Source organism: Marmota flaviventris, chromosome 15 (assembly GCF_047511675.1).
Source record: "Marmota flaviventris isolate mMarFla1 chromosome 15, mMarFla1.hap1, whole genome shotgun sequence".
NCBI lineage: Eukaryota > Metazoa > Chordata > Mammalia > Rodentia > Sciuridae > Marmota > Marmota flaviventris.
This window is the reverse complement of record NC_092512.1, coordinates 44,319,338-44,335,996: the sequence shown is the minus strand read 5'-3', so window position 1 is coordinate 44,335,996 and position 16,659 is coordinate 44,319,338. Positions and strand designations below refer to the sequence as shown.

Sequence of the window (16,659 nt, the reverse complement as noted above, 5' to 3'; positions counted from 1 at the left end):
TAATTAGTACATATATAGCTCCTAAACCTCTTTTTGTATATACTGAATGGATATAAAGTTAAAGATAGCATTTGTAAAGGAAAAGCAATATTGCCTCCCTATTAAAGAGTAGATTTACATTTATCTGGTGAGTCCACTCTTTATGCCAAGAGAATAGGGTTAGAATGCTACAACTTAGTCACTAAATGAGGCTCACTATAGTCCTCAAACCCGAACTATGGAATAGTTTGAAAATCTAATGTAATATAAATAATTAGAAAAATACAAATCAAATTCTTCTGCAGATGGAAATAAAATTTCTCTCTCCTCTCTCTCTCTCTCTCTCTCTCTCTCCATTTAGAATTCATTGAATTGGGAAAAAAGTATTATTGCACAAGATACAAAGCAAGAGGTGTCATCTTTTAGAAGGCTGAGAAAGTAGCTCTTCATATTCATTTTAAAAACAATGGGGAGAGGTTCTGCAGGGATCCTTAGAAGCAGCCAACAAATCCAAGTACTTTGTTATTCTAAAAGCTTCCAGAAATCAGATTTGTATTCTCTGGACAAATGGGCATTAAAAGGCACTGCAGCAAACTATATATATGGTATTCTTTATCTTGGCTTCACAATTTTAGCTAGTATATTGGCTTTTCGGTTTAATTCCAATGACACAACTCATAAATGCAGGCTTTTTTTTTTTTCCTCCCCTGGGGGCTGAGGGAAGCCATCATAAAATAAAAATTGACAGTCTGTCTGTTGTATTATAAAGTGTAACGACCCCCACACCCAAAGTTATGTGAACACAGGGAAATACTGCACACAAAAAAAGTTAGGGACACTTCAAACAATAGTATAAACACCATGTTATTCCTCAATAAATTTCACTTACAATGCATAAGTGTGTGAATTATAGGACTTAGAGAAACTGTCAGAGGAAACTGAAGGAACAGCTTCAGAGACAGGGAAGAACTCAAGCCACAATTATTTGTTCACCGTTAACTTATTTTCTAAGCCCATGAGATGAAATTTCAGTTGTTCATGAGAACTAGCCAGTCTTTTCCCAGGCTGTGCAGTGACTAAATGTGTCTGTATGAATGAAAACCTCACCTACCAGGGAATCAAACATGCTAAGGACCTTTAGAGGGCCCTGTCACATTTCTGAATTTTGTGGAACTGGCAATCATAGGATATGTTGAAAATATGTACCTCCCACCAAAGTATGGGGTATTCTCTGAATGTAACTTGCACAACACCCTTCTGGTAGATTTATGATTTTGCGTAGCTTAAAGGGAGAAACTGGACGAGCAGGATGTTTTCTGGTTTCATTAGCATAGCCCAGCCTACTTCCAACACACGCCCAGAACTACCTCATTAACCATTGGGATTGCAGCCAAACACATAAGACTACAGTGAATATAAAGGGAATTACTGGCAAGAGAGCTGTAGACTAACTTACCACCGAACCCATTACTTTTCCAAGATCAGAAATATATTACACTAACAGGAACCACTCCTCATTCAGATAAGAATTCAAGGTTTTCATCTACAGTTTTTATCTACAGTAATTAGCTGCATCATAATAAGACAGATAGCTCAGCTGCATCTATTTAAGTGCTTTTAATCTTCCTCTCCCCTCCCTCTCTCCCTCTCCCCCCCCCTTTCCCTTTCTTTCTCCCTCCCTCTCTCTTATTTATTTTCTGGGTAGCTTTGACATTGTAAACCACAGACGAATTGGAGCCTGGCATTGAAAAGAGGTGTTCTGCAACTGTTTTTCCCCCCCTTGTCTAAAGAAGTTGACTTCTACAACAGGGGATCTGAAAAATGACAGGGGCGAAGAGGAAAAAGAAAAGCATGTTCTGGAGCAAGATGCATCCCCCCCATTATGAGGACATTAAACAGTGGTGCAGAAGGCGGCTACCTATTTTGGAATGGGCACCACATTACAATCTGAAAGAAAACCTGCTTCCAGACACTGTGTCTGGGATAATGTTGGCAGTTCAACAGGTGACACAAGGTAATGTACTGCATTTGGTTTTCCTGTTTTCTGCAGAGTGGATGTCGCTTTGCTTCTTGGAAGGTATTATGAATGAACTGGGCTGGACAATTTAGATAACAAAATGAATATTTAATGAAACTGTTATTAACTTTGGGAAGCAGTGTGGATATCTTTGTGTAAGAGTTTTCCTAATTGTCCTTTAGTTTTTGTGCTATCTTTTGCTAACAATTACGTACTGACCCAATTTTTGAATGGCATTACACAGTTATGATGTTAAATTTCATACAATGTTAGAGTAAAAGATCAGTTATTATGGGAAAGTGCACTTTTAAAACTTGATTTTGCAGATATAATTTCTTGCCTTCACTGAAACAAGCTATAAAATATATCCTGATTAGAATACAATTGTCTTTCAACCTAATTAGTAGTACACAATTACCTGTTGTTGACTTGAGAGCTGTTATAAGCAAGGAACAGAGCTGTCTGCACAAAAGGAGGCTCTTTGCCAAGATCATTATTTGCAAAGAGAATACTGTATGTCCTTAGAGCTTATGTTTTATTCTGATTTATTTTTGTATCCCATTACCTACTGCATCTATATCTCAATAAGAAATTTAAACTGGTGAGAAGTATGATTTTAACTGCCCCAAAGCAGATTCTAAATGATATTCTGGATTTAGATAGGTGTTTGTATCCATGAAAGCTAGTTAACTAGTATGCACACACACACACACGTGTGTGTGTGTGTTTTCCCTAAAGGTACATCAATCACAGTTTTTGGCTAATTCAGGTAGTAATTTTCTACCTGTAGCAAGGAAAGAAATGGCTTTCTCAGCCTTGAGAATTTGGAACAGTTTTCTTGGCATAGACTCTGTAGGTTTATATTTCCTTGCTATTCCACTACCTCCCTGGCTCTAACTGTTATTTATATTGTTAAATTATAAGCACTCTTTTAATTAAATTATTCTGTAGCTGGAACAAACTGGTTTGTGTATTTGTGTTTTTAGTATGATTAGGAACATCTGCACTGGTGGCTTTACTTTAAGATCCATAACACTATCATACTTTATGGGATTCCATTTCATTACATAGGCTTGTGTTACATTTTTAATAACCATTTTGCCAATAGCAAAGCATAGTAATCTTTTAGAAAAATGCAAAGGCAAACAACAGGATAGGGTATTTTCAGCCTTGCTTTTATTCAATTTAAAATTCAAAATGAAACACTACCACCATGGACTTTGAAAACTTAGGTGATGAACTAAAAAAGGGCTTTTTCATCAGATAGTTTCAGTATATGTTATAAACTTATCTTGCTTTAATGCAAAATGAAAGAGAATTATGTTTTTACTAATAATTTGTCTTTCATGTTTGGGAAATATCAGATTAATTAGAGCATTTTGAGATATGATTAAGTTGTCTGATGCAAATCCTAAATGCTGAGGTTTGTTTGTAAGTCTTTAGTAGTCAATTGTATGGCTTTTATTTGGGTATAGATTTTGAGGGATTTTATTTTATGAGTCATATATTTCATTGAGTATGAAGAAACACATTGGTTAGTCCCCAACAGATGAATAGCACAAAACCTACTCTGCTCTTGTGCCATGGGAAAGTACAGATCTGGCTGCTGGTTCTCTTGGAAGTTTACCAGTGAAGGGACAAGTCACACCGCTAAGAAGAATTTAAAGGTTTTTGCTGGCATACGAAAAGATTAATCCTTCTAAACGTACCTATTCTTTTAAATACAATTTTCTCTCAAATTTTTTCATGGTCATCTACAATGGACAGTTAAAAAACAAAATATCATAAAGCTATCATTTGTTTTAAGTGGCACTGTGCTGTCCTCTCATGTACATCACCACTCTCATTCTCAGTGACAACAGTCTTCTCTCCATTTTACATATGAGGGAATGTAGGTTTAGAAGAGTAAGGAATTTTCCTTGGACTTCATACCTGATAAGTGGTAGAGTCAGGATATGATTCCAAAGCTAACACTCTTAACATTTCACTTTGTATTCTACACTGCCAAAACAACCAGACTTTTTATAATATCAATGTTATTAGTAACAGGAGACTTTTTGGAAAGGTATGAATATCCTTCCCTTCAAATTACTGTTACATTCAGTTTTCATCCCTGTAGTTTTTAGACCCCAAAGGCAAAATGACAAGAAAAATAACTACAGTAGGATACAGAGAAAGGAAGGCATTTAGATATCATCATCTCCTATTTGTGTTAATATGATACTGGCAATTATTATCAGCTTCATTTCTTTAGGAAAATCAGAAGAGGTAGTTTTAGTCCCTGCATCATAATGGAAACAAAAAACAAATATCCTTTTACAGAATTTCAAAGCAGATTTTTATTGACTCAGCATAGTAGAATTATATGAAATTTTTGAATTCAGTTTTTCATTATAAATATGGAAAGTTTATGATTCCATCTAATTATTGTTTTTCATTTTGCTATCTCTAGAAATGAATTTAAAGTTAAGAAGTATAATGGAAACTAGCATTTGAGTGTTTTCTATAGGTCAATGACAAGAAGTCATTTTTGAATTACTTTATTAAAGATTTCCTAATTGTGGAATAAAGGTGCTTTTCAGTTATCAGTATACCCGACTCCTTTATAATATTTTCTGTATTTGCTGTACTCTTTCTAGACTCCTTTATTCTCTTGGTTTCAAGAGACTAATCTTTCATTTTTCCCCACTACTTGTTTGGATTTCTCTTCTAAAGTGCCTCTACAAATTTTGCTCTTTCCATTCTACTCTTTCGATTCAATACCAGTGTCTTAGAGACTCAAACCCTGACCTTCTTCTCAAAAACCACCTCAGATGATCTGCATAAAAGACTCTCACTGTTATTACCATACTAGGATCTCAATCTGAGATCCACATCTACTATGCAAACCTAGAGTGTTCTAAAAGCACATCAGTTGCAACATTTAGTATTCTAAAATAAATGGAATGATACTGCTATCCTAACCAAATTTATAATAGTTAATAATGAAATTAAAAATGATAAATGTAAGTACTGTTTTAAAAGCACTTGATATGTGTGTGTGTGTGTGTGTGTGTGTGAAAAATATATATCCATAGAAGATAAATAACTTGCCTAAAGTCACACAGCAAATGGAAAGAAGTCATATTTGGACTCAGGTCATCTGTCTTCAGAATTATGCTCATAGTTTTTGCTAGACTTTCTCTTGTAGAAAGTCCTGTGAGTCATTCTCAATTCTTCCCTCCTTTTTTGCCACCCTGGCCACTAGCATACAAGCAGACACAAAGTTCTTTCATTTCTATCCTTTAAGTATCTTTTCCACCAGTTTGCCTTGGTTCATGCCTCTGCTGCTGCCCTGATACATCCTTTGAGTCTTCATTCTCTGTTCTGTCTCCACCTGAAGACAGCATTCCATACTGCAGCCAGAATTCTTTAAGATTTGAACATACTGCTTCCCTGTTCAGAATTCTTAAATAGCCCTCTATTTCCTCTCAGATAAAAGCCCAGTTCTTCAGCATATCCTCTCAGATGCTGAACAATCTGAGCCTCTTTATATAAAGCTCTGCTCAAAGAGATCTCTCCTCTGAAAACCCCTCTCCAGCTCCTAGGAAGACTCATGTTTTCTTTCCTTCTATGCTCTTTGTACTTTTGACATATCTCTATCATAGTCTTTATTTAACACATTGTATTATATATTTTTGGTGCAACTCTTTCTAGACTGATCTGCAAATACTGTAAACCAAGACAATGCCTTCACCTTTATATTCTTATCAACTTGTATTGCCCAGCACAAAGAAGTAGGTTTTCAATAAACATTGGAAGAGCTAAGCCTTTCCTTAGCTTAATCCACTGAGTGTTCTATTGCACAGGGTGCCGCGATAGGAAGGAAGGTGAATTTAAATTAATTCTTTTTTAAAAAAATATTTATTTTTTAGCTGTAGTTGGACACAATACCTTTATTTTATTTATTTATTTTTAATGTGGTGCTGAGGATCGAACCCAGGGCCTCGCTCTTGCTAGGTGAACACTCTACCGCTGAGCCACAACCCCAGCCCTAAATTAATTCTTATGTTTTAAAAATAACTGTCCTAAGGATACCTATAGTGAAAAATATACATTAAATTATGAGTATTTGGTTTCTTCCAATTTCTCTTACTTTCTTGAAGTCATACACTTGTAGCTCTCTAGACAAATCTGGTAAAAGGTACATCTTCTTTTTTCCAAATAATGTTAATCTTTTTTCTTCAGCCAACGTTGACAAATAGGATATTTTATGTAAAAACCCAAATACTTTGCTTCTCTTGAAAAAGAGAAAGACATGGCTGTACAGGGCCCACATTCCCGTGTGGCAGAAATCTGTTGATCTCCTTAGAGGCTTCCTGCTTTAGGCAGGGCACGCACTGTACATTCTGCCACAGTCCCCACCCCTCCCTTGTCTACTGCCACTTTCTTGTTAGTGTTCCCATTACAAGTTTAACCTCAGCTAATGTGTTTATTGATATGCTTTGAACTCACTTAAATAAAACATTTATGGAGAGATTACATATGACTATATTCTTAAACTGGATCAGCAGAATCTTCAGTTCTATGAACTTGGACTAATGTATTATTTCAATATTCATAATTTCTCCATAATCCTATGAATTTTTTATTACCTGTTTTTAAAAACAGTATTCTTGGGAAGGGGTCAATAGGACTTTACCAGACTTCCAGAATTGTGATTGTCCCTCCCCAAAGTAAATAAATGCAGAAAGAAGTATGAAAGAAACCTTAGGCTCATGTGGGAGATAATAGAAATCATTTTCTTTAAAAAATATTTTAAACACTGAAGAGCCTTCATTACCATCACCAGGTAAGAACCACTCTCTATAGGTACCTTCTGCCAAAATGCTCTTTAGCTGATGTCTTGAAGGTCCTCACTACTGAATGTATTTTGAAAAATTTATAGAGAATGTCATCCACACAAGATATGTTACCAACATGGTTGGCAAGTTAACCAGCATCAGACTGGTCTTTAGACTGCTTAGTTCACATTTTAGCCAACACAACCACTTGGGAGTTACTGTGTTTCAACCTGAAAACTCAAGCACTGAGACAGGGTGGAAAATTAAAATGCATGACTTGCTGTAAAAGAACCAAATCTCCTGGGGAGGAAAATGAGAGTGTTGCCTTGCATTCCAAGGGATCACCTAGAATTTTTGTTCCAGAACCATGAAAAATTTAAGCTGCCATAGGGTTGCCTGATGTTCAAACCACAAAGTTTTGGGCCACAGACAGACGATGGATGTTCCTTATAATTATGCAGAATGTGTGGCATTACTGGCACCAAAACATATGTGTTGGAAGCTGAGCTTCATTGCACTCCTGAGGGCAGCTTAGTGACATGTGGAACAATAAGTGGAAATTCCTGAAGCATACTGCATTGAGAAGATTAAAGGCTTGTCTGGGAATTCTTCCCTGCATGCTCTCAGCCTTGGGGATACGGAATACTAATACTGGCTATGTATCTCTAATCCAACCCCCTAAATCACTGTATCTTCCTGCTAGTGACTTTTCTCTTCTCTAGGAACAAAGGCAGCTAAATATTCCTAAGTAAGTCTAATATATACTTTCCATGACCTTCATGAAAATACACAGAGGCGCTAGTGACATTTGCTGGTTTTCCCCTTTGGCTCCATTTCCCCTCACTCCATGACCCATCCCCTCCCTACAGCTCCAGCATCCATTCAGCACTTCTGATTTTCTTTTCTTTTCAATGTAGAAGCATAATGATTCAGAATTAAAGGTACATTTATTAGGATAAGGTTCCCTATAATATTTAGAGTTGTCCACATGGAAAAGCCATGACCTTCCTTTTTTAGGGTGTGGAGAACTTGAAGGTTTGTTATAATAGCAGTGAGGATGAGGTGTGTGGCCTGTGGATTAGTAGCCTTTTGTGTTGGCCCCCTAAAATCCATCTCTGTTGTCTTTAGTAGCCATGCCTCAGATTTGTTTTGGGGAATACTATGGTTTAGACTTGAGGTGTCCCCAACAAGCTCATGTGGGAGCTAATGCAAGAACACGTAGAGGTGAAATGATTGATGATGAGAGGTGTGACTTAGTGGATTAATACATTGATGGATTAACTGGGTGGTAATTGTAGACATCCAGTTGGGTGTGGTTAAAGAAAACAAGTCACTGGGGTTTATATTTTGTCACTGGAGCGTGGTGCTGTCTGTGCTTTCTGGTGGTCATGACTTGAGCTGCTTTCCTCCACATCTCTTCCGCCGTGGAATTATGCTACAGAGACCTCTGAAACTATAAGCCTCAAATAAACTTTTCCTCCTCTACATTGCTCTTGTCAGGCCTTTTGGTCACAGTGATGAAGAAGCTGACTAAAACAAAGACTAATGCCTTTTCCACTTATAGTACATGGTTTAAGTGTGGTTCTACTTCTGGCTCTAGTGATGAAGTCCATCCAGGCTGATCAGTGGACTGAATGCTTCTAAACCAGGACTCTTAACTTTGAGAGCCCTTTGGAACCATTAGGGGCTTACAAAACATTGGTACCCAGGTCCCATCTTGAATAACTAAATCAGAATTTTCTAGAGGGGTTGATCAGGCCTAGACACCTTTTTTTTCCTTCTTTTTCACAACTTGTAGTATTTCCTGATTCTAATGTGCATTGGTGTTGAGAGCTGATTCCAGACAATTATTGGTCCAGGTGAAGACTTGGAGCCTGAAGCTTGATAACTGGCACAATTCCATACCTCTGGCCAGTGACTGATTCTGTAATAAGATCTGTATTCCAGGCACAAGGATTGGGTTAATTATATGACAGACCAGTAATTTATTATTTTAAAATGGTAATGAAAATAAAAATGATCCATGTGGTCCAGTCAGTGTGGATTCCAACATGTGTATTGAAACTTTAAGGAGGAGACAGCTTTCTCCTTTGTGCTGGAGTTGATGAGATTACAGATTATGCACCTCTACGGCTTCCCAGGACCTCCAAGATATGTTGCAGCAGAGAAAAACAGTCCTGATAACAGCTAGAACACCCATGACTTGACGTGTAAGCACACATAGCTTTTTTCTTTGCTTATGCAAGTTTAAGTTGGGTTTCTGCTAATCATCTTAATAACATATAAAAGTGTTATTACTCCCTAAATATGCTGCACATCTTATGAAATTCAGTAAGATAAATATTATTGTATTTTATATTTTCATGAGGATAAGACTTTAAGGTTCAGAACATTAGGTGAATTGCCCCCAATTCTAGTCCTGCTAAGATAGATTCAAACATTGACCTGCCAAGCCTCAGTCTTTCTCTCTGGCTGCCTTCTGTTTCCCTGAATGTTTCTAGTATGGCAGACTTTACCTGGGTGGGACTGGGGTGGCTCCTTGATAAAATAAAGCTAAGGTTGAATCCAGAAGAGATCTCAGATGGTGGGAAGAACACTTAACATGGAACAGTTGCTCTTTTCCTTTAGGGTTGATCATGGCCCCCTGCCAGAGTTGGTTAGGATGAGAGAGGGAGAGGAGATGTGCATTAATACTGGTTTGAGCCTCAGTGAACAATATTTTACCATGTAACAGAGATGACATAGGATGAAATGTTTGAATAAGAATTTACTAGAGACAAGGGGACAATAAAAAGGACAGAGAATCATGGAATCTGTAATCAGTACCAGGAAATTTTAGTGCTCTGGAACCTATAACGAATGCCATGAATCTGAAACTTCAACTGGTTTGGTCCTTTTTGTCTCATTTTTGCTCTCCTCTATCCATATAGATGCCACCTCTTACCCTGACCATGTGCAGCCCAGGGCACAACTGCAGAAATTTATTGTCTCCCATTCTGAGTACAAGAGAGCAAGCTTGAGCCCTTCTCATCTTTCTAACACTGGAGATGTCTGCCCACCAGGAATGACTCTATCCCCACCCACTAGAGCTTCAATAGCAAGTTACAGCTCATCTTACACCATTTCTTTCAATGAAAAAAACACAATGGTGTTTTTTTTCTCATTTCAGTGTATATGCTTGATCATCTTTTCTTTTTTCTCTATAAATTTTGCTTTTCATTAGCTAATCCATTTCTATGGCTTCAACTGCCAATTTTCTACTGCTGAATTGCAGAAATACATTTCCAGCCTGATTTTTCTCTTTCCAGCTCTAGATGGTAATATTCAGCTAACTATTGGACACCATCATAATATCTCCCAAGGATGCATTTAAAAGTGAACACATCTTTTTCCCTCCTCAAATATGTCCTTGTCCTCCATCTTTATTAACATGAAAGTTATCCCCCTATCTACCCAGTTGTTCATGCTAGAAATCTGGAAATGATCCTTTTTGCCCTTTTCTCTTAAAAGCCATATTCTATTAATCAGGTTCTATAAATCCTTCCCTTTGAACATCTCTCAGAGACAGTCTGATGCCCATTGTCTTTGTTGCAACTTCCCAGACAGTAATAAACATAACTACTTTCGCTAAAGGCCTAAATGTGCTAAATGTGCCATACATCATGATAAGCATTCATTGTGTATTATATTAGTCTTTATAAAAACCTTAAGAGTTTTATGCTGTTATTACCCATGTTTTATAGATAAGGCAGACTGATTGATTTTTCTAGGCAATACATTTCAACATGACAGAGGGAATGTTTAAATGCAAGTTTTTCTTACTTCAAAACCCATGCCTTTATCTTAAAATTAAGACACATCAAAATTCATTGCTAATCAGTTAAGGTCATTTGTAGTCTTGTTTCTCTGTTATCTATGTAAAACTTCAATAAAAATAAATTTGAGTCAGGTAGGAAAGAAAGTTCCTATCATTACTGTTTCTAAGACTCAATCTCGTAGATCTCTTCTGGATCATGATAATTCTTTATGCTTGTGAGATCTCCATGTATAGCCATTGACAGCATGAAAACTTGGGGTAATTTACCTTACTCCTTCTAGTGATTAGAATCACTGTCTTTTGATTAATAGTTGCCTGTGAACCAAAAGAACATGTGCTGATAGGAGTTTTGTTTTCACACAATGGTGGTTCTTGAATATATGTAAATTTACCCTGGGAGACCCACTTGTAATGTTGCTTAACCCTGAGCCTGCTGATAGTGTGAACCAGACAGCTGGCTATACTGTGGTTTGCTAATAACAATGCTAAGACCACCACAAACCAGTTACCAGATGGAAATAACTTTCATCATTACCCACACAGTTTGGGTTTGATTTGGTATGTGTAATTCTTGGAAGTGCCTACCACTACCTAATTATTTTGTTTTCAAGAATATTGAAATCTGTCTTGCTAGGGTCTTTGTTCATTTCTATTGAAAAATATTTGACAGAATATACAGTCTTTTGCTATATTCTTAGAAAGAGACAGAAAAGTATAAGATAACAATCTAGCCCACAAGGGGCTTATTATTTTTCCTTTCCTCAGAAATGCGTACAAGAGAATATGATCTTGTTATTTCAACCTTGAAGATATCACTCTGGTGAGGGTATGTAAGGGTGGGAACATTTTCTTAATGAAAGTTTATAGAGTATTGGTTTCAGCCACTTTTTGCCTTGAGTAGATTGCATAACCCAAGGAACTGCCAAAGAATTGTGCTTTTATTTAGGAACATGAAGACTAATACAGTCCCATCTGTATAGCAAACATGAAATGAGTGTTTGGTGGTAAAAATTGGATAGATATAGAGAACAGAGTAGGGGTCTTAAAAAAGCTAGCAAAATTTGATTAGCTATAGGTATTGATATTATATAAAATGTCATTTTAAGAAATCAAATCCCACTCATTTCTCTTTCCCGAGAGGGGATCTCTAGGGAACTATATATACAGGTAACATTTAGGAAATGGCAACCAGTGTCCACTGTAATAGCTGTAGTAGTGGGCAAAGTTAGCTCCAGCAAAATTAGAGTGCAGAAAAACAGTGTAGAATTGATATCTAAGGTTTTTAAAGCTAAGGTTTGAATATGCTTGTGGAAAGAGAAAGAGAAACACATCAGAGCTTACTTTGAGGCAGGCCCTGGTCCTTTTATCATGCCAATAGCATGAATTAAGAAATAGTAGACGCGAGAAAAACATACACTCTTGGACATGGCCTTCTTCCACCAGGAAATGTGTCCTCTCTGGAGTGTTCAAATTTGACCCTTACCACTAGCAGCCCTTCTCTTGGGTAGGAAGGTAGAAGGTAGTGGAGAGAAAGGGGTTGGAGAACTTCTGCTCCACAGATTGTGTTGAGTTGCGACACTGTGTATGGAGAGACATAGAATCCTGACCTAGGACTGGGGGTCAGGTTCAGGAAGGCTGAACATGCGAACAGCCTGGTGAGTGAAAGTTTAGTCTCTGAATGTCAACCTGTGGGACCAAGACAAGAAAGGTAAAACTAGGGAATAAAGTGTTGAAATCTTAGGTAAAGTGTAGGAGCAAATCAGAATTAGAGTGTGGGTCCAAGATTCTTGGTAGAAAGATCTCTGAGTTACAATCTAGCAAGCCAGCAGCATTGATAGCTCTGAGTCTTCTCTAAGTTTCTACCCAGTATATGAGCAGGCCTCAAATTTTTGTGGGTGAGCCTGAGCCCATGGAAGGCAGTGACAGGATAAATCTGGTTGGTTAGAGGAAAGAAAAAAGTATCAACCAGCAGCTGTTATTGAAGGTGATGTGTTGGTGTCCCTATCCTTACATTAAAACATTAGGGTGGTCTCCTGACCTATCTGTGGATTATCCTAGGACCATTGTTGGAGTTATTTGATTTTTTTTTTTCAACTAAATGTAGAGGAACAGGTGGTTATCAAAATCTTAGTCCATTAGGGCCTCTCAATTTTGAAGAGGATGGGGAGTTTTGCTGACATTGACTTCAAATATGACCTCATTATTAAACATTTATGGACTGTAAGACGTAATGCAATCATGAGTTTTGCAGGGTATTGAAAATACTGCCTAATCTGATTACTATTTTAGCATAATTATTAGTGATATAATTAATATTTTAGCATTTGATAAGTAAACCATTAACTTTGAGATGAATTTAAATAATTTAAGTATTATTGAAGAATGTGTCTACCAATATATGGAAACTTACATTAAGTGCTAAGAATCTAATTTATAAATGTTATTTGCATCCAAACGAACTATTTTTTGAGTGCTCATAAAGTGATCAATGATAAATATAGAATTCCATGTGACAGAGAGGAAAACTGACTCTTAAGAAATTAAATTAAGAAATCAAATCCCACTCATTTCTCTTTCCCGAGAGGGGATCTCTAGGGAACTATATACACAGGTAACATTTAGGAAATGGCAACAAGTGTCCACTGTAATAGCTGTAGTAGTGGGCAAAGTTATCTCCAGCAAAATTAGAGTGCAGAAAACCAGTGTAGAACTGATATCTAAGGTTTAAAGCTAAGGTTTGAATATGCTTGTGGAAAGAGAAAGAGAAACACATCTCTTTGGTAATTGTCTGGTCTTAAAAAAAATCTATACTATAGGCCTACTGACAAAAAAAGGTATTATAGCAGTTATACTGTTAACTTTGAGTAAAAATTAAATTGTAAGATAATAATCATCAGGCAGAGATGAGAAATCTCTGATGATGGCTCCTTCTCTGTATCAACTTTTCTGCTGCCCTGGCCACTGGATTTTGCCATGACTTTGGCCTTGATTCTTTACGTTCATCATAGATACAAGTACTTCCAATGTTGTACTGGGGCTATCTTTTCACACACAAAAAATATACTTGAATGGAGGGTTTCATTTCTCTCTTACTGTGAAATAAAAGCTCTTCTTGACCAAAATCAACTACAAGTATTAATATGGCATTGAAGCCTTGAGGACACCTTCTAGAGAGGATATTGTTGACATCTATGGGCTACAAAAATGCCAGTCACCTATTTAAGTCCTTTGTATCAGCACCATGTGGGATTATGAAGTCTCTTTCTTTAGGACTTTTCCTGGAATATTCTTTTCCTTCTCTCCTTTCCTTCCTATAACCTTTATAGGGTTCTCTCCTCCTCAAATCTTAGGAGTAAACAACACCAGCACTTCTGTTATCTTACCGCAATATAGTACCCATTGATCAACATTTCCCCATCCTTCTATTCTCCTTCACCCCCATCAACCCCAGCCACTAATAACCACAATTCTACTCTCAATTTCTGAGATCAACCTCTTTACATTCCACAAATGAGTGAGATCACGCGGGTACTTGTCTTTCCTTGCTTGGCTGACTTACTTCACCTAACATAATGATCTCCAGCTCCATCCATGCTGTTGAACATGACAGGATTCCATTTTCTCTTTGGCTGAATAGCACTCCACTGCATATATATGCCATGTTTTCTTTATCTATTCATTGGTAATGGATACTTAGGTTGTTTCCACTTCTTTATATCTCCCATGGGGATAGAAAGTACTGTGTATTGGTGTACATAGTAAGTGCTTTATAAATACTTGTGGAATAGCTGTTAGAAAGACCTCAGTTTTGAACTCTGACTACATCACTTAGGCAAGTTCTTTAGTTTCTCCAAGATTTAGTATTCCAATATCTAAAATAGGGAAAATAATACGTAGCATACAGAGTTGCTTTGAGGAAAAATGAGAGAATATAAAGTACTCAAGGCAGAATCTAGTATAATTGAGGTGTGTGATAAATGCTATGATTATTGTCATCTTTTCCTTATGAGAGCACAAACCAATAAGTGCAGATTATAAAAAGAGACTCCACAAAGGCATGGATTTTTATCTGGGTTGTTAATTGATATATCACCTTTCTGATACATAGTAGGTGCTTAATTCTAAGCAGATGTTTTTCTACCTGTAGGTGTCCGTTCTGCTACTTGAAGGTAAGAAGTTGGAGATCTTCAGCTTTGCAAGAAATCTTTCAAAATAAGTTTGAGAATTTCTAGGCATCATACAAACTTTTAAGGACCACCCATTTACCAGCAATGGGTACTTCAAACTTATTTCTATTAATCACTGATATCAAGTGCTAAAAAGAGATCCTTTAACATCTGCAGGTACTCTGTGTATGAATGTACACATTTTCTCTCTCTCCTACTTCTTTCTCTCCATGCCCCCCTCATCATCCTACCCAGTTAAAAAACAGAATCAGAAACAAACTAATCCAAGAGAGAATAGAAAGAGATGGCAAATCACCTTATTAGCATTTTAGGCCCATTTTGTCATTGTATTTGGGTTGCTAGGAGTGCAAGTCAGCGCTTATGTCCAAGACTGGATAAAAGAACCTTTTAACAATTCTTTGTGTCCCATGGGTCCAATATCATTTTCATTTACTTTATCTGGGAATATTGTCTCGGATATTGCTAGATAATGGCAGTGTACAGACAGAAACATCATTATTGCTTTCTTCTGCTCTTAGACTGAATTGTGTAAGAAAGGAGTGCTGATCTGGGTGCCAGCTGTATTCCCTGGTCTGACCAGACAATTGCTGCTCAGTCTTGTTCAGAGTAAGAGATTAGCAAAGTGTACCTTCCCCCCAGTTTGGTATTTCCTCATTTTCATGTGAGCATTAGTGTTTGGTATTGCACTCTTATCCACTTGAAGCCCATGAGCTAACTAATCCTTGCTGGTAGTAGCCTGATTATCTTCAAGCAGTAATTTAACCTTTTCAGAGCAATTTGGCTTTTAAAATACAGTTTCAAAGAGAGTTAAGTCATCATCTTTTGAAAAGTGTTACCATCTCACACATATTCTTTAATGTTTACTTACATAATATTATCACTATAAGGCTAAGAGACTACTTCATTTCCCCCCTAAAATTACAATTTTTAATATTGTTATATAATACCCTTTTTCTAAAAATACTAAAGGTAAATGTGACAAGAAGAAAGTCTTGCCATTTCTATTACCGATCTTGAAAAAAATCATTCGTGAAGTTTCAAAGTCCAGTTTGAGGAAACAAATTCACTACTAACTTGCATTTGTGCATTTTATTACTGTTAGCTTGCATTCATATGACATTTTTTACTTTTCAGAGAATCAGTTAATCCTTAATATGGTGCTCTGGGCCCAATTCATAAAGCCTGGATTCTGTAACTACAGCAGAGATTAGGAGCAGGGAGCAGCGCTCATCAACATTCTCCCCCCACATCAGGCCCTCTCATAGTCAAGATGACTTCTTTCTTCTGGATTTACCAGTCGTTCTGACTGACCATTTCTCTTCCCTCCAAGAGCTGTGCTTCCTGGATTAGAAGTCATGCTAGAATTCTTATTAGGACTCACAGTTGTCTGTCCCTGTTTCCACTTGAATTAAACTTTATTGAAGCAGAAACAGTTCTTTTACCAACAATCTATTTAAGGCTCTCAGCCAAGGCCTTGAATTGCTGATGTTTTTAATGCACTCTATCTTATCATCCACTTCCTTTTATACACCACAGACTTGTGGTTTTCTTCCATGTCATATCCAGACTTGGAAAATCAAGAGGCTGCCATTGTAGTTTCTTTCTTTTCCTAGTCAGGTGGATTCAGATTCCAAAGTAAAAATGGTCAGTAAAAGCAAAGAAATGGCATTTTTTTTCATGCATATTTGAGTTTTTACCTGCATACATGTCTCTGGTTCCTGTCATCCTTGGTCGCCATGTGAAATTACACCCTTTCTCAATCATCTTTCCCTTCCCTTACTGTCTTCTCATTTGTGACATGTTTACTCCTCTCTTGAACTTTGAGTAATATCTGCA

General features: G+C 37.0%; 1 protein-coding gene across 1 annotated transcript in view; it reads left to right on the top strand.

Moving 5' to 3' along the window:
* Positions 1-1,444: 1,444 nt before the first annotated feature.
* Slc26a7 (solute carrier family 26 member 7) overlaps positions 1,445-16,659 on the top strand; it is a 108,131-nt gene continuing 92,916 nt past the window's right edge. The window contains exons 1-2 of the mRNA XM_027952229.2: positions 1,445-1,514; positions 1,685-1,993. Of these exons, the coding sequence (XP_027808030.1) occupies positions 1,801-1,993 (193 nt within the window). The 5' untranslated portion in view covers positions 1,445-1,514; positions 1,685-1,800. The remainder of the gene's footprint in view (positions 1,515-1,684; positions 1,994-16,659) is intronic.